General features: G+C 39.9%; 1 protein-coding gene across 2 annotated transcripts in view; it reads left to right on the forward strand.

The window, feature by feature from the left end:
* The window catches only part of dagla (diacylglycerol lipase, alpha), a 36,420-nt gene that overhangs the window by 10,002 nt on the left and 7,550 nt on the right, over positions 1–18,868 (forward strand). For both annotated transcript variants that reach the window (XM_034879451.1, XM_034879460.1), the window contains exons 2-18: positions 4,884–4,985; positions 5,097–5,308; positions 5,511–5,612; positions 5,693–5,831; positions 6,004–6,091; positions 7,206–7,340; positions 7,443–7,520; positions 8,073–8,197; positions 8,537–8,687; positions 10,322–10,405; positions 11,253–11,330; positions 11,575–11,655; positions 11,914–12,056; positions 15,435–15,503; positions 15,596–15,668; positions 16,147–16,355; positions 17,624–17,750. In XM_034879451.1, coding sequence (XP_034735342.1) covers positions 4,891–4,985; positions 5,097–5,308; positions 5,511–5,612; positions 5,693–5,831; positions 6,004–6,091; positions 7,206–7,340; positions 7,443–7,520; positions 8,073–8,197; positions 8,537–8,687; positions 10,322–10,405; positions 11,253–11,330; positions 11,575–11,655; positions 11,914–12,056; positions 15,435–15,503; positions 15,596–15,668; positions 16,147–16,355; positions 17,624–17,750 — 1,989 coding nt within the window. In that variant the 5' untranslated portion in view covers positions 4,884–4,890. The remainder of the gene's footprint in view (positions 1–4,883; positions 4,986–5,096; positions 5,309–5,510; positions 5,613–5,692; positions 5,832–6,003; positions 6,092–7,205; positions 7,341–7,442; positions 7,521–8,072; positions 8,198–8,536; positions 8,688–10,321; positions 10,406–11,252; positions 11,331–11,574; positions 11,656–11,913; positions 12,057–15,434; positions 15,504–15,595; positions 15,669–16,146; positions 16,356–17,623; positions 17,751–18,868) is intronic.

Below are 18,868 nucleotides of genomic sequence, written 5' to 3' on the forward strand. Positions count from 1 at the left end.
TACCCTTTTGTGTCGGCGAACAACCGTCATGTCGACGTCTGAACTCCGTCAGAATTCCCAAACTCCTGTTTTTTTTAGCGGTGATTTTTGTTGCTTCCTTCAGTTTCTTTTGAAACAAAACATTTCTTCTGCCTGCGGCAGGTAGCCGACTTGCATGTCATCTAGCTGGAGCTTTTATCCAAAGCGACTTACTGTTGCTATATACCAGAGGTTGCACGCCTCTGGAGCAACTAGGGGTTAAGTGTCTTGCTCATTGACATACTGATTAATTTATCGCAGTGGGAATCAAACCCAGCACCCATACTTAAGGCTTGTGTCATATCCACTGTGCCATCACAGCCTCATTTGCAGCTGGACATGGATATACTGATCGTTAACGGGAGATTTTTCTGAGTTATTCTTAGCCGTTTGATCTCCTCAGAACCTTGGGAGTGATCAGTCAATATATTGACCGATGTCAGAATCTGTGGTTGCAATTGCTGGCTGCCTCACAATGGCCTGAAAAGAGGAAATATATCCTGGATACAGATTGAATAAATGGAACATAGTCCGCCCTGCTTGTGGTGTGGAAAATTATTTGTGAAACATTACCAAACAAGATGATATTTATGGAATGGACCGCTGGAGGAAAATTGGGGAGGGTCATGTATTTTTATCCTTTGTTGAGGGGAGGGTCACCTGACGTTTTTTAGTCTGGGGGGGAGGGTCTCCCAATTTTTGTATTCATGAACAGTAAAATTTCAAAATGGAGCGTGTGAGCGCTGATCAGTTAAACTTCTCATCTGTATTTGTGAGAAGTGGCGGTGTTCTGAGTTGAAAGTTAGCCTACTTTACGGCTTTACTATCAAGTTAATAGGCGTGTGTGTTCGTTAGCGTGTGTTCAAGGTTCAGAAATGCAAACATTTTTTGACTAGCCTACACTTTTATTTTTAAAGGGCCTGGGCCCACGGAGGAAAACATATATTGGCGCCTATGATAGAGAAGGACTGACAGATTTAATATACATATTCAAATTTATTTACAAGACTTTTAAAGGCAGACAGGTATCTTTCTGCTCTGTCAGACGCTGCCCACCCTCTCCTCTGCCTGCTTTTGTGGCCATGTGTGTGTGAGTGACAGCCCGGTCAGCTAGCTTGTGCCCACAATCTCTTGTGGAGCTTTATAACCTTGAAAAATCACAGATATGTGTGTTGAGTTATTTAAACAAACGATCGGGGAACTAAACGCTTGTCCTTGAGTCTCCTGATAGAGGTCCAGCTCACAGCGTGGTCTCTGAAGGTGGACAGGCCGGGCGGCAAGCCAGGGACCCCAGCAGACACCGGCCGGCTGTCACATCAGACTGTGGAGCTTCTAAACTTCAACACAGTTGCACCAAATTTGCAATTAGCCAATAGTTTTTGTAAAACGGCCCATGAACACCATTGCAGTACAGCCTGGTCGGGCTGTTCTGCCCTGCCTCCCTCTAGTTTTATGATATTATTGATTATATGGTAAATTAATCTGACGACTATGAAGTGAAACAGAGAAGAGAAGGGGTGCTGTGTCTGTAGCTATACACCCTCCTCCAGGAGAAGGATTTTAAATTCAATCCTGGATTTTATAGGAAGTCAATGAAGACAAGCTATTACAGGAGAAATATGATCTCTTTTCTTACTTCTTGTCAGAACATGCGCTGCAGCATTCTGGATCAGCTGGAGAGTCTTAAGGGACTTATTTGAGCATCCTGATAATAAAGAATTACAGTAGTCCAGCCTGAAAGTAACAAATGCATGGACTAGTTTTTCAGCATCGTTTTGACCGAATGTTCCTAATTTTGGCAATGTTACAAAGATGAAAAAAGGCTGTTCTTAAGGTTTGTTTTAGATGGGCGTTAAAGGATATATCCTGATCAAAAATAACTCCTAGATTTCTGACAGTAGTGCTAGAGGCCAGGGCAATGCCATCCAGAGTAGCTTTATCCCTAGATAATAAAGTTTGGAGGTGTTTAGGGCCAAGCACATATTTTCCATTTTGTCTGAGTTTAACATCAGAAAATTGTAGGTTATCCATGATTTTATATAATTTATGCATGCTTGAAGTTTAGCTAACTGACTGATTTTGTCTGGCTTTATTGATAGATATAATTTTATATATATATATATAATTGGATGTCATCCGCATAACAGTGAAAGTTAATTGAGTGTTTCCTAATAATATTGCATAGAGCAAGCATCTATAAGGAGAAAAGAATTGGTCAAAGCAGTGAGCCTTGTGGAACGCCATGGCTTACTTTAGCGTACTTGAAGGATTTACATTTACATTAACAAATTGAGATTGATCAGATAAATATGACTTCAACCAACTCAGCCAAAACTCATAGTAGTTTTATTGTAATATAATAATTAAGATAACGGATGGGTGCATGGGCAGATGGAATAAACTGGATCCACTTATAATAACTTGGCTGACACTTTACAGTTTAAGGTCACTATGTTACTCTCTAATTCAATTTAAGTTATAATTATGTCATAATGTTTTTCCAATGTTGAGGTCTCTGCTGGGAATTTAAGCCATATCTTAACCACAAGCCTGGAGGAGAGTGCTGATAACAGTATCCCTGGAGATCTAGAGTGCGCCTTTTGCATTTAAGAGATCTGCTTGATTTCCCCGGCCTGATGGTTTTGGCCTAAATTAGTTTTTGGGAGAGTTCAGATGCTCCCTTGTATCTTTTCCCCTCTTTCTTCCTTCCCTCCTTCTTTCCACTGTCCTCTTTAATGTTACTCCAACCCAGATAGAGTTTTACAAGTAGCTGTAAGGTGACTTCAGTCACATGAACCCATTCACATGCACTTGTTTTTTTTCACTCTCTTGCATTACCTCAAAGCTGAAGCGCCAAGTAGGCTAAAATTAAGAACTGGAATCTGCAAACAGTTGAATCAAGCCTAATGTAAAGTCTCCTCTGATGCGTTGGCTTTTTAGGAATAATCACAGCAGGTACCCAAGGTTTATATTACAGTATCCAATAATTTGCTGCTATTTTCCTTGTGAACAGGTTTTTCTTCCAGTTGATGTCACTGTGTCGTCTATCCTCTGGTTAAAGGTCTGCTAATCAGTAAAAGAACCTGCTGGAGTGCTGTGATTGGAAGAAAATTCTTCGTACTGTCACCTCACTGCTCTTGGATTGACCCCTGTGCCCTTTCTGCAGTTAGCCAGTTGCAATCACCTGCCAACACAGCTCGGCCTAACTTGCTGTGGAAACAATTTTTGTGTCACTATAACATTGAAGGAGTTTTTCCCTGCAAAATATGTGCCTACTCCATGAAATGCATTTCTTGGTCTGTTGTTATAACCAAGTTATTGTTCAGCAGACAGACAGCTTTTTCTTCTACAGTTACTAAGCTGGATTTTTACAGCTTTTCGGCAGCTCGAACTGTCACCGTTTTAAAATAGCATGTCACTTTAGTCTAGGAATTAAATGACAAGCATGCACATATTGACACTGCCTGACATCCACAATGAATAAAAAAAACATTACTTTACATTCCAGTCTAATTTCAATAGACCGGTGAAAAACTTGCAAAAGGAACAAGACACATAATGTCAAGAAACAAAAGTGTTTCCACATGAAGTTGTTGTGCGAGTGCTAGCCAGTAGCTATGTTGGTCCAATTGGAATTCAATAAATGTCAGTTGCACATCACGTTCTCTTTTTGACCTATTTGAAAAAACAACCCAGATCTTGCAACTCCTGCTTTTACCTCATTTTATGATCCTATCAAATTGCCTCAGTCTACAGTTTACATTACAATTTACACATTACCTTGTGGAAATGCAATTCACTGCACCTTTTGCAGCAGTTTAAAAGGAAGGTCTTGTACAATCCTACATTTACCTTTTGATGGGAATGATGTAAGTTTCCCTACCTTGTGTACCATTTCATGCAGGCACAATGTGAGAAGTGGGACTTTAACAACTGTGATGACTGTGGTATTTAAGGGGATAACAAGGAGGAGGGCTGCTAGTTTCTCAATAACTAAAGAATGTGAAAAAAAATTCTGGAACAATATGAGAAAGCAGAGGAGTGCTGGATAGTAACCAGCAAGAAATCTTGAGTTGGGTTGCTTTATCTTTTATAGTCAACAGTTTTTTGGCATGATGGATGGCGTACTTTTGTTTTGACTTAATTGAAAAAGCTGTCCTTTAGCTTTCAGCAAATATGCAGGAGCAGCGCACAATAACGGCTGTATCAGCCTGTATTGGCACCATAAGGCCTGCATCAGCCTCCCAGTGGCTCCTTCTCTCCCAACTATTTCCTCCCTACCATTCCTTTTAAAGTTCGTTTCAATTTAACCCAGAGGCAACTTGACTAAACTCACAATGCTTTTCTGAGAATGGAAAGAGTGACATAAAAGAAGCTTTTTCATGTGGCCAAAACCAGTGTGGTACCATCACATATCAAAGCTTGTTAACCTTCTTTTTCATTAAGTGGTGCATTTTCTCTGCATCCCATTCACACACTATGTCTCATCTTGTCCATATCCCATTATCTTTCACTTTCTCCTCTGTGCAAGTCTATTTTGGTTATAATCTCTGCAGCCCCCTCTCAGGTTAAGTATAGAGGGTTTAAGGAACAGAAAGAATTAGCTTTGAGCAAGACCTGATGTGAGATCCATGCCAGTATAAATGTCCTCTGTTTGTTCATCCTTTTTGTTGTTGGTTGAAGCTCATCATGTAAGATTATGATGTACAGTATGTGGGACATTTGGTTAAACCTTTTTATAAACTACCTTTTGAGAATTGAGAAGAGATAATTGAGGCATAATGGCTTTTTAGACAAAAAAAGAAATGTTGCAAATGATGTCCATTGTCCCAGAAGTTGCATCTCTCCCCTTGGTCTTCCCACAGGGCAGTGATGCCTGGCATGGTGATGTTTCGGCGGCGCTGGTCAGTTGGCAGTGATGACCTGGTGTTGCCCGCCCTCTTCCTCTTTCTATTGCACTGCATCTGGTGAGTCACTGTATTGATTTCTCTGAAAATACTGTATATTCTATTATTAATATATCAGCGTATCTCTGCAAGAAAATGTAAATATTTCTTACCCTTTGCTTTCATTCTCAGGTTGGTGGTTCTATCCGTGGTTCTGTTCGGGCTCCCCTATGGCTCAGAACAGTCCTGTTCTGTAACGCTGGTGGACCATGGCCGAGGGTACCTGGGCATCCTGGTCAGCTGCCTTATCTGTGAGAGCGCCATCATGTGGTTGAGCATGAGAGGCAGCATTCTGTACACACAGCCCAGGGAAGCTGTGCAGTATGTCATCTACATACGGCTCGGTAAGACATGCTGTTTTTTTTTTTTTTTTTTTAAAGAATAACCTTTTGATGCTTATGGAGAGGTGGTTGAGAGGATTACTTGTGATTCCAAGTTTGGATTTGGCAGATATTGATCATTATTCTCATCTCTCTCTCTCTCTCTCTCTCTCTCTCTCTCTCTCTCTCTCTCTCTCTCTCTCTCTCTCTCTCTCTCTCTTTCCAGCTATTCTGCTGGTCGAGCTAGTATATGCTGTGGTGGGAATTGCGTGGCTTCTCCAGTATTACCAGCCATGCTCTGATGTCACTGCCAAAAACCTGGCTTTGGGTGAGCAAATAAGGATATAAAGGAAGTTAAAAGGGGTTTGTTATGCTTGAATATGAAAGATATTTTTATATTCTCTGCAGGAATCGTTGCGTGCAACTGGCTAGTGATATTCAGCGTTTGCATTACCCTCATGTGCACCTTTGATCCTACGGGTCGGACTTTTGTCAAATTGAAAGCCACCCGTCGTCGTCAGCGCAACCTCACTACGTACACTCTCAGGTACTAACAGGCACTTAGCCTCTCTATTTCTCTCTTTATCTCTCATTTGACACCAAACTCAACCAAAGCACAGCATCCAGTCGAACACATTTTACAGTTTTTTTGTTTTTTTTTGGTGTTTTAAAACACAAATTCAGTCTTAGAGTACTCGTTTCCTTTTTCTCTCTATAAGACACCGGCTAGAGGAAGGCCAAGCCAGCAGCTGGAGCAGGAGACTTAAGTTCTTCATGTGCTGCACAAGAGCCCAGGATACCCAATCAGTGAGTCACAACACACATTGACCATTTTTATTATGTGTGGTAGGAATGAAAACAGAAATGTTTCAGGCATAATGTCCAGTCAATAAAATAAGTCCTGACAGGATAAGTCAAGTCTGTGACACAAAAAACTCACTGCTCATCTGTTCACCAGCAACATTAAGAATTTCAAAAAAAATATGAATATAAAATGATTTCATTTAAGGCTAAATCAATTAACAAGCTGTCCGCTAAAAAGTCAGTGTGCATAACTGCAGTCGCATTACCTCTAGTAACTGCCATATACTAGACTGCAATGCAGAACTGAATCACTGAAAGATTGCCATCAGCCTTTAATTCAATTCGATTTTATTTATAGTAGTAGGAGTTATCTCAGGACACTTTTCAGATAGAATAGGTCTAGACCATTCAAGGATTTAAAGAGACACCACAATCCCCCCCACGAACAAGTATTTGGTACAACAGTGGCAAAGAAAAACTTACATTTTACAGGCAAAAACCTCAGACAGACCTTGATTCTTGCCGCACGACTATCTGCCGTTGCAGGCTGGTACGCAGTAACACTGATACAGATATACAGATATAGAGAAATGTGATTCATCATAATTATATCAGTTGGTTGGATGAGCAGTGGCAATTAAAACAATAAACATAATAGAACTGTGACTTGAAATACTAGTAGTAACAGTAAAAGGCATTGGGCGGGACAATGGCAACAGTCCAGTGTCATTTTTCCACTGACTAAATGAATACTAGTACTTGAGAAATACTAAGACATACTGTCCTCAGTAATTAACAAATTTTTGTCCAAATCCACTGGACATGACAAAACCTCAGCTTAGTGTCCTTTGAAGCGTTCAAAATATTGTTAAATATAGTTATACCATATCTGCCAACAATGACGTACATGAATACAAACTTTGTTACTTCCAAGTGTGAATTACAATAATCAACAAAGAATAATGACATGAATTATCATTGACTGAAACAGAGCACAACAAGCAGAGGGTCAGAGAGTTTAAAGGTTCATGATGAAATTAAACCTCCTGTAGTTCAATCTTGTTTAAGTTTCTGTGCTTTACCAACGTGTCCTAATATCTGCTGCTCTTTTGTCCAGGATGCGTATTCAGAAGTGGCCAGCCTTTTTGCAGAGTTCTTCAGAGACCTGGACATTGTGCCTAGTGATATTATTGCTGGCCTAGTACTTCTCCGCCAGAGACAGAGGTCTAAGAGATCTGCTATCTTGGACCAGGTATCCCTGTCTATAAAATGATATTAATGTCTGTAGTTTTGTGATTGCGTAGGCATGTGCTGTAATAAAAATAGCGTTTCTATTTTGTTTTCTCTTCCTAAGGCCAACAATGACATTTTAGCCTTCTTATCTGGAATGCCTGTCACTCGTAATACTAGATACCTGGACCTTAAGAACTCGGTGAGTTTCTATGTCTGTGATAAATTAAAAAAGTGAAGTTTGTGCTTATGACACAACATATAAACAGTGGACTCTTGTGAAAGTTAAAACATTAGGAAATCATGTAAACAATAAAATACTGGATCATAAAAATACAACAATCTTTTTAACTCCTTCTTAAAGACCGTTATGTACCTCATTTACCTTATTGAATGGATTGTATTTGCTTAAAGTAATGGAAAAACACAAAGATAGGGGTCCTTTGTAGCTGAAATTTGAAAAGGACATCATTAAAAGTATTTAGAAAAACGTAGATACAAATATAAAATGAGACAGAAAGAGGTGTGTGTGTGTGTGTGTGTGTGTGTGTGTGTGTGTGTGTGTGTGTGTGTGTGTGTGTGTGTGTGTGTGTGTGTGTGTGTGTGTGTGTGTGTGTGTGTGTGTGTGTGTGTGTGTGTGTGTGTGTGTGTGTGTGTGTTCATGTATTAATCAAATAAGACTAAAAAATATAGGGCTCTTATTCCTCACCTGTTCTGACTTGTGTGTCCTTCTGTCTGCCTCTCCTTCTCCCAGGCTGAGATGAACATGTACAAGGATGTTTGTTATTACATGCTCTTTGCCCTGGCTGCATATGGTTGGCCCATGTACCTAATGAGGAAGCCTGCCTGTGGGCTGTGCCGCCTCGCCAGCTCCTGCCCGTAAGGACTTAAACATATACACCCGCACAGTTTTTATCTATTTGGCTTCTGTATCTCTCGAGCCTCTCCAATGCAAGTTTCACATGCGTCAACACTTGCAAAGTGGTAAACCACTGAGGCTATACCACTCTGGTAAAACTCAATCACGGACACAAGCAATGTCGAATTAATGTTCTCTTACCACATTGCCTGCACTGGGATACTAGATTATATCTCTGCAACCTCATGTTTTCTCTTTTCTCTTGTTTTTGTCCAACATACTGTTAGACAAAACAGCCATTTATCTGGGTTTTGTATTTGCATCTTCATCTGTTTTCTTCTTATCTTTGACTCTCCCAGCTGTACCTCAGTGTCTGGCTCTCGGTTGTCTCAGTCTGTGACGGTGGAGGAGGACAATTGTTGCGGCTGTAATGTTTTGGCCATACGGAGACACTTCCTGGACAGGGACCTCAAGCAAGTTCAGATTGTCTACACTTCCTGCCACGATGCTGTGAGTAAAGTGGCAACTGTCTTAACGAGCAGTCAGAGGTTTTTGGGCCTTACATCCTTAAATAGACAAAGGATTGGTTGTGTGGAGAAGTCTGAGGAAAAGTGCCAGGAGCCCCAGAGCCCTGCATACAATTTATGCTTGCAAACCAGAAAGTATTCTTTTCAAAAAAACATCACTTAACAAAGGGCCGCTGTGCAGTGCTGAACATCCAAAAACTAGGAGCCAGTCTGACTATTTAGTGGCTTTATTTTGTAGTTTCAGCCATCATTTGCAAACACTTTACTGATCAGTTTAGTTGCTGAGAATTGGGGAGCAGAGTTGCTGTGTCATCATCTTTGGCAGTAGGTCAAGTGGGTTCTGAGTAGGTGTTGGACTCCGCCAAGGCTGTTTGTGATCATCATGGACAAACTCTTAAGGTGCATTCAAAGAGTGTCCACTTTGGTGGCCTCAGAGTTGCATTTCTGTTCTCAACATATGATGCACTCTTGCTGGCTTTTGGTAAATTGTCATGTTCTTGATGTACTGAGTAATTTAAAGTTCACTTTAGAGCCCAACCGATGTATCGACGGGCCAGTATTATCGGCCGATATTAGGCATTTCCCGATCTGCATTTATAATGGCCAATAAAAAAAATATATATATATATATTTTAAATATATATATATATATATATATATATATATATATATATATATATATATATATTCATTCATCAGAATCATTTTCATTTATAAGCACAAATAAATCATTCTGATAAATGAATATAAATGAAAAATTAAAATTAAAACGGACTGTCAACCATGTTATGAGCGTTGGTGTTGCATAGTTTGTCCACGAGAGGGCACTCAACAACTGCTCTGCTGGCATCACAGATTTTATTTTTTTGGGTTAATGTGTTTTTTTTCAAAGGACTTTAAGTTTCATATCTTAAGTTTGTATTTTTAAACATTTTATTCATCGGAACTTTAATATATTTTGATGTTCCTCTGTACTGTTGTGACAATAAAACAAATTATTAGCATGCATTGCTGTGTTAAGAAAATAAGTTGTTGAGTAAAAATGGCTGTTCAAACTGATTGGCCGCATGTTCACACAAGTCCTAGGTTGTCAAATAATGATAAAGTATAAAAAAAAAAATATTGTGGTCAAAGTTAACACAAACAGAAAATTACTTTTCAAAGTTACAAGAACACACTTAAAAAAAAGTCAATATAATTCCACTACAGTCAGTCAAAACTCCTATTACTTTCCCATCCAAATGTGCAATCATATTCCCAATGAAATAAATATAAAAAAATGTTAAAATAGTTTCTTCATGAGATATTTAATAAATGGATTTGATTTTTACATGGAATTTCCACAGCATTCATATTCATACTTAAGTCACATGGTGATGATTTCTAAAGCAGAGCACTTCTTGGTAAGGTTAGCGCGGAGTTTCCATCTATAAATTTTCCTCATTGAGTAACTTTTATGACTGAATGTGTTGCCAAGTGGACAAAGACTTGTGCTCCATTTGCTTGGAGAGAAGTTGAAACTAACAAGTATTTGTCTCCTCCTACTCACTCTGCCTGTCTCTTGTTTCCCTCACTTACTCACCACCGTTTACTGTCCGCTTTGCATCTTCTGTACAGGTTTACGAGACACCGTTTTTTGTGGCAGTGGATCATGGGAAAAAAAAGGTTGTCATTAGTATCAGAGGAACCCTATCGCCAAAGGTGAATTTTTTTCTTTCTTGTTTGGTTTTTACAGTAATTAACTTAATCTCCCTCTAAACATTCGTGCTCCCTGTTCCCTTCAGTACCTCACGACACCAACACCTCCAGAGCAGGTGGAGTTTTCATGGTGTAACGCAGTGTTCTGAAACTCTGACCTACACATTTCTCACATAGAGCAGAAACGTGACTACTTTTAAAAGTACAGTCACGTCAGTAGACAAAAAAAACGTTTTACGTGAATATTCCTGTAGTTGTTTTAAGGAAAATAACTGCTCATCTCTGATGCTTTGCTCCCAACTAGTCGGAACATGTAGGTACTTCACATGCAGTGTGTGACGTTACGGAGTACTACGTTTAAGGAAGCATTTAAATGGTGTTTCTGAATATATAAATCTAAATAAGTGTTGAGCTCTCATTGCTCTCAGGACAAATGTCAAACTGCTGACATTATCAAGATAAAAAAGACATTTTTAAAAGCTGTGGTTCTCCACCCATGAGGTACCACTGTAGCATTATGCTGAACCAAGAAAAAACCTTTCTTGGTGGGGAAAAAAGCATTAAAGTAAGACTGACATATGGAGTCTAAATAAGCTTAAACCATTCTTTCATGGTCTTATATCTCATGCTACAGCTCTCCAGGAACTGTTAATACAGTATTACAAATAATCCAAGTGGCAATGCAGATTATGAATGGCATTTTAAAATTCCTATGCCTAATCTGTTCACCTCAATTAGTAGGAGGTCCTGCTTTCTCTGTCTAAATTTCCTGTTTTTCACTTCCTCCAACTGTGTTCTCTGTTTAATGCTACTTTTTGTGCCTTATTTTAATTTGGCTTGTGTGTATCAGGATGCCTTGACTGATCTGACGGGGGATTCTGAACGCTTGCCTCTAGAGGAGCAGCATGGGACCTGGCTTGGCCACAAGGTTACTTTTTCACGCTCTCCTATGAGATTTTGCCTTCTAACACTTCTCTGTTCACGATTGTGCACTTACAACAAGTAGGCTAACATAATCCCAGACTCTAAATGTCATTTCAGTAGTTAATAGTATAATAATTGCTGTGGATATTTTAATTAGAGATTAATGATGCAGACTTCCTGTCCATATTTCTGTCTATCTCGCCACCCTCCTCTCCACTAAATCCCTTTATCTTTCTTTCTACTCTCAGGGGATGGTTTACTCAGCAGAATACATTAAGAAGAAACTGGAGCAGGAAATGATCTTGTCACAAGCTTTTGGAAGAGACTTGGTACACGACGCATTATACATTATAACCAATGGCGGGCTCAATAATAAACCTCTTGCTTAATTTGCACTCTGGATTTGTGTTAACACCACTGTAGTACTTGATTCAAGACTATGCGAGCTGTGCAACACTAACACTAACCCTACTCTTTACAAAGAAGTCTGTGAATAGCAGTAGAAGCAATATGTTTAAGTGATTATTTTCACTGTGCCAACAAAAGTGTGCTGTTGTGAGCGTAATCACCCTGACTGTCTCTCACAGAACAAGGGCACCATGCACTATGGACTGGTCATAGTTGGGCATTCTCTTGGGGCAGGCACTGCTGCTATCCTCTCCTTCCTGCTGAGACCTCAATACCCCACACTCCACTGCTACTCTTACTCTCCCCCTGGTGGCCTTTTTAGGTGAGTCAATCGCGTGCGTGCGTCCGTGTGTATGTGTGTTTACAGGATGTACAAAAGACTATACTAGGGAAGGAAATCAGTTATTCTGTTTGAGTAAATTATTCAGGAAGTCATTAAAAGACTGAGCCTTTGAACAGGGGGCTCACACTCAACCAGGTGAGCTACCAGGGCACCCTCAGTCAGCGCAGTCACATGTTCAACCCATGTTTGACTGTTTAATACCAGACTGCAGTCCCAGGTTATATACCCCGGTCACCACTGTATACTGAAGCCCTGGGTCTGTAGCTGCTGTTCGGTACACATCACTGCTAGACCTTCACACCTTATGGTAGCGCACTTAATATAAATATTTTTTCTTAACAGAGCTGTTGACTTTCAATTAATCAGAAATGGCCCCTCTTTTGTTTGCAGTAGAGACTAAACATGCTAGTGTGAGCAATGTGGTGTTGTAGTAGTTGCCTTTTTTGACAATACAGGGGCAGACAGGAAACAAGGAATGAGAGGGAGGAATGATCTGCAACAAAAGTTCCATCAAATCTGGTTGTGTATTATATTGTTTGTTGTGTAGTGCACCCCAATGTAGTTTAGTTTTAGAATGTGTTTTTTCTTCATATGTTTACTTCATTAAAAGGTGGAATTAGTGGATTAGAAGCTAGAAGTCATCCCAAAATTATTTGATAGTAACTGAATAGTAATGCCTTAATTTTTTATACAAATATGTGTACATCCTTTTTAGAATAAAGCCAAACAGTGACAGACCTGCTATAAGTCAGGTTTGGAGCTCATAGCCAAATTACATTAATTTGTTGTTTGTTCTATGAGCCTGACATTTATTAACTTTTGTGTCAAAAAGGAAAACCATGGTGTAAAGTACAAAATACCCCCAAAAAGTATATTGGACATGTACCTACAGACTATGCTTTGCGCTTTATTTACGTTTATTTTTGCCCCAGTGGTTTAGGGTACATTGGAATTTTGTATGTCTACACCTGAGCACTGTGTTAACACACTGCAGGCCTTCCAGGCTGCAGTGTTTACTGTGTTTGCTATGCAAACATGCAGGAAGAAAGTCTATCCCAAGAGATAACTAATTGCTACAGTGCACTTTTGGCAATTTGGTAACTTGTCAGACTTTGATCAGAAGACAAGACGGATGACAAAATAACGGAAAAGATTGAATAAAACATATCAAATGCAAATGCTTATATACAGGACACAAGGGGCCATATTTTAACAATCTAAGTAGACGGTGTGAAGCGCAGGGCACAGGTGCGTTTAGGGCGTGTTTTGGCGTAACATGCAATAAACCAATCAGAGTGTCATCTCTCATTCCCTTTAAAAAGCCAGGCGCGTTTGTACCTTGCTTTTATGAAGGCAGATTTGCACCGTCATATTTTTATTTGTAATCTTTTGCATGTTTGTGCGCTGCTGCGTTTCCCTGTCTGTGAGTGCAACAAGTATAGTGGACCTGTGCTGTGCAAAAGCCTAGGCGCATTTTACTAATGCGCTGTTAAAATAACAAATGCTGCGCTATTGACTTTAGACCAGGTTTCAAAAGGGAAAAAAGTATTTGATCCCCTGCTGATTTTGTACATTTGCCCACTGACAAAGAAATAATCTGTCTATAATTTTAATGGTAGATTTATTTGAACAGTGAGAGACAAAAAAAATCTAGAAAAACACATTTCGAAAATGGTCTAAATTGATTTGAGAGAAATCTTATTTGACCCCTCTGCAAAACATGACTTGGTACTTGGTGGCCAAACCCTTGTTGGCAATCACAGAGGTCAGACGTTTCTTGTAGTTGGCCACCAGCTTTGCACACATCTCAGGAGGGATTGTTTCCCACTCCTCTTTGCAGATCTTCTCCAAGTCATTAAGGTTTGACCAACGTTTGGCAACTCAAACCTTCAGCTCCCTTCCCAGATTTTCTATGGGATTAAGGTCTGGAGACTGGCTAGGCCACTCCAGGAGCTTAATGTGCTTCTTCTTGAGCCACTCCTTTGTTTCCTTGGCCTTGTGTTATGGGTCTTTGTCATGCTGCCCTGGCTGAGGGAAGAAGGTTCTAACCCAAGATTTGATGGTACATGACCCCGTCCATCGTCCCTTTGATGCGATGAAGTTGTCCTGTCACCCCCAAAGCATAATGTTTCCACCTCCATGTTTGACAGTGGGGGTGGTGTTCTTGGGGTCATAGGCAGCATTCCTCCTCCTCCAAACACGGCAAGTTGAGTTGATGCCAAATAGCTCCATTTTGGTCTCATCTGACCACAACCCTTTTCATCAAGTTGTCCTCTGAATCATTCAGATGTTCATTAGCAAATTGCAGATGAGCATGTAGATATGCTTTCTTGAGCAGAAGAACCTTGCGGGCGCTGCAGGATTTCAGTCCTTCGCGATGTAGTGTTTTAGCAATTGTTTTCTCGGTGACTATTGTCCCAGCTGCCTTAATATCATTGACAAGATCCTCCCCTGTAGTTCTTGGCTGATTCTTCACTGTTCTCATGATCATTGCAACTCCACAAGGTGACATCTTGCATGGAGCCCCAGGCCAAGGGAGATTGACAGTTCTTTTGTGTTTCTTCCATTAGCAAATAATTGCACCAACTGTTGTCACTTTTTCACCAAGCTGCTTAGCAATGGTCTTATAGCCCATTCCAGACTTGTGTAGGTCTACAGTCTTGTCACTGACAGTCTTGGAGAGCTCTTTGGTCTTGGCTATAGTGGAGAGTTTGGAATATTACTTTTGACTTACTTAATTACTTTTTTCCCTCACTGCATGCTCATATGATGTGGCTTTCAAAGTCACCAGGTGTTGTCTCTTGTACACATCAATCAAGAGCTATTGTGCGCATAGGGAAAGCTTTGATAGATTTTCTCGAGTTCATTCATTATACCCTCGTCTTGGTCGCCCCATTCAAGAACCCGTTGCCACGCAAGATTGATCATGTCCTTTTAACATCTGTGTGATCACATTTGATGCCCTTTTTTGTTCCTCTTTTCACATGCAAATCAAATGTGGAAATTAATTTGCTGTTGTCTGCACTTTTATGGTGTGACACATAAGCAAATGGGAAGGGAGGGTCCACTTCTGCTGCCTCAGGTTTTCTGTCGTTCCTGAATTTTGTTACAAATAATCTACTCTTGATTTTTTTCTTTCCATCATTTCCAGTATTGCATCAACCAGATTACACTTACATGTATTCCCCAAATACTTGATGTAGAGTTGTCTACAGTCCATCATATGGCATTATTTGAATAACTTTGCGTTAAACAAATGTTTGATTGAAGTGTGAGTTTTGAAATGTGCGTAAAGAGGTCACATCCTTAACTCTTCTGTTTACATAATGTAAATGTTTCTGTTTTTTGTCCACCCAGTGAGGATGCCATGGAGTACTCCAAAGAGTTTGTCACATCTGTAGTATTAGGAAAAGACCTTGTACCGAGGTATCTCTTCTACTATATCCATTATTCTATGGTTAACTTCACTTTGCTGCAGTAATACCACATTAGACATATCTGCTGCTGTTCTTTCATAGGCTTGGCCTGTCACAACTGGAGGGTTTCCGACGCCACCTTCTGGAAGTCTTGCAGAAAAGTAACAAGCCAAAGGTGACTAAGTCTCTTGATATCGTAGAAGATGACAGTCAGATAGACTTTTTGACCCGTTGTACTAAATTATCAAAAAGAAAGATGTAAGAAACTGCTGCAGTAGGCTGGTCTTGCCTAGAGCATCCCAGTGCTGTGTCACAATAATTGGGAGGGAATGCATAATGGGTTATTGACAAAAACACATATCTCTACTGCACAAACAGTAGTGAATGATTACATAGTTACTTGCATTTCTTCTTTTCCAGTAGCACCATACATCTGCTGTATTTTCCAGATTTTGCAGTGGTTGATTAAAATAACCTGCAGGCTTCCACACAACTCACAACACTTCCGTCACAGTATCTACGCTGTAATTATTAAAGCATCATGGGGTTAACCCTTGGCGGCTGTAGAAACACGTACAATATATAGAATATATATTTAGATTCTAATGTTATGTTACATAACTGAACAGGATTTTTTTTTTTTTTTGGAACAGTGGAGGATCATTGCGGGAGGCACCAAATGCATTCCGAAATCAGAGCTTCCAGTGGAGGATGAGGATCCTAAGTCTCAGCCAGCGGCGCCCCCCAGCAGCCGCCTGTGGCTCCACCCGAGTGACCTCAGCATTGCCCTTTCAGCCTCCACCCCCCTCTACCCTCCTGGCAGGATCATCCATGTGGTGCACAACCATCCCCCAGAGACATGGTGAGAAAATTGATTTGAAATCTGTCTGTAGATTATAGAAATTCAATTGTTTTTAATGTTTTACCTGTGTAAGATTCCAGAAGTGAGATCAGTCATCAGTTGAGTGTTATTGGACCTTATAGCTCATCTTTACATCCACCGCACAACTCCACAGAATAAATGGGAAAGTGGTTGTATAGCTGATGCGTGGACACTAAAAGCAAATTTTATATTTGTTTCACACCTGTAAAGTAAAAGAACTGGCAGCTCAGAAAGAAAATGTTTACATTGCTTACTGTGGACAGTGTGGGCTTACTGTGTGTCACGCGCCGCTTTCCTACTCTTTTATCTGCACTCTGCTGCTCTGTCTGATATCAACATTTTTTTTAGAATCTTCCTTTTTCTTGTATATATTTCTTTATACCTGGTGTTTTTATTTTGTACTGTGTGGGAATATATTTAAAGGGGAAATAGAAATTGTTTATCAATGATATTTACAGATGATGAAAGTGAATTAAACATCCTGCATCAGCTGGACTGTTATAGGCCAGAATAAATTCCAGTGATCTTATGAATAACAGATGGCTGTCATTCAATATCTTGAAACAGATAAAAGAGCTGTTAATGTGAGATGGTAATAACTGTTGTTAAACATCTGGAAAAGAGACTAGTTTATCTTCAACCAGTTATCAAGTTAGAACACTGTGTGGTTGGGTTTAAGTGTTTGTGGCTTCTGTAACATTATCAAAGGTAACTGATGGTTGCATTGCAGATCAGCACTGGAAGCCAATAAACTCAAAGGAAGTCTGTAAGTCTGGCCTGTAGTAGTTCACTTTTACTGCAATGCTAGGGAGTGTGTCTGGCCATTACACAGAAGCAAGTTACCTTGGAATTTGTTAACCACCTTCTGCAAAATGCTGCAAAACCATGAGGAAGAAGTGGGTTAGGTTTGGCCAGGTTATCCTAACAATGACAACAAGATGTCATCCTCATGTGTGTCTGTTATGGCTGAAAATGGAATTAAAAAGAATACTGAAATGAAGCAAATGGATACTTTGTCCTTTGAGTCATTTTATAGTTTGCCATGTGTAGCTAGTGAGCTTTTTGGCCTGACTTGTGAGTCTTCTGGTTTCTAAAATGAGCGCACTTCTGAAGTCTGTCACAAAAGGTCTGTCCACTCAGTGGTGTCATAGCCTGGATTAATTATGCTTCTCCCCCATTGTATGCTGAGGCAAGCTGTTGCTTTAAACGTTTGTGTTCACTTTGTCTTTTTATCACTTTCCCCGTAGCTGTGGTCAGGAGGAGCCAACATACTCAGCTCTGTGGGGGGACAACAAGGCCTTCGATGAGGTCATCATATCACCCGCCATGCTTAATGAGCACATGCCCCACATGGTGATGGAGGGCCTAAACAAGGTCTGTTGTAATCTGTGTGCATGGCGGATTCTGCATGGTTTGGGATGCCACTTTGCTTTTCACTTTAACTAAAGCTAGAGACCAGCAACTGAGTTTTGGTTATGTTTCAGCTATTATATAATGTCTTTGTTAATTACCCTTTTTAATACAAAGTTACAGATTTCACAATATAATTGCTGATGTGTTTCACTCTGTGTTGTGCCGAAAGTATATAATGCGAGTAGGTCCTTGGGCTAATAGATTAGTGATGAGAAACTGAAAATGTACCGATCCATCCATTTGGTGTCATAGAAGAATGAACTTTAATTTTAGAAATTTAATACAGATCCACTTTGTATGCTTTGCAAAAACTTCACTCTGATGCTTTCCAAAATAGAAACTACAACATCCAGTGGTTATTTAGCCACATGCCCTCATAAATGTCATAAAGTTATGCGTATGTTTTTCTACAGAGAGTTCCAGTTATTATCAGAAATAGAAGTGATCGATATAGAACCTTTCTGCCATTTATGCCTGGCAAATTGAAATTAATAAAGAAAACTCATTTGAATATGGGTGATGCATGTATCATCTCTCAGGCCTTTAAATCCATCTCAGGATGGAACATTGCAGCAATGAAAGATAAAAGTCAAATACAAAAACATCAGATTTCTAGTGATCCTCTTTTCAGTGGTATGCCCTTTAAGTGCTAAGTTAAAAATTCTTTTTGAGGGTTTTTGAAGATTGAATCTGACTGTATGGTCAATTTCTGTATGTGTCCCATCATAAACCTTTAACTTGCCGCACCTTTTGTTTTCTTCCAGTTTCAAGGCATGGGAACTGCTCACTCCTGGTTTTATGGTGTTCTCTATGGTGGTCTTAATTAGTTTAAGCATTTGAGCATCTGTTTGATAACAGGGTATTTATGTGGATGTTTGCATGGGACGGATCCACCGTGGGGATTGCACTTTGTTGTGGCTGAAATTGCACGTTTGTTTGTTTCTGTGTAAAAGGAGATTTTACTTATTTTTTTTGTTTTTGTCGCTCAACCCTGTGTCAGGTTGTCTGTCTGTCTGTGTGTGTGTGTGTGTGTGTGTGTGTGTGTGTGTGTGTGTGTGTGTGTGTGTGTGTGTGTGTGT

Source organism: Etheostoma cragini, chromosome 1 (genome assembly GCF_013103735.1).
Source record: "Etheostoma cragini isolate CJK2018 chromosome 1, CSU_Ecrag_1.0, whole genome shotgun sequence".
NCBI classification, from domain to species: domain Eukaryota; kingdom Metazoa; phylum Chordata; class Actinopteri; order Perciformes; family Percidae; genus Etheostoma; species Etheostoma cragini.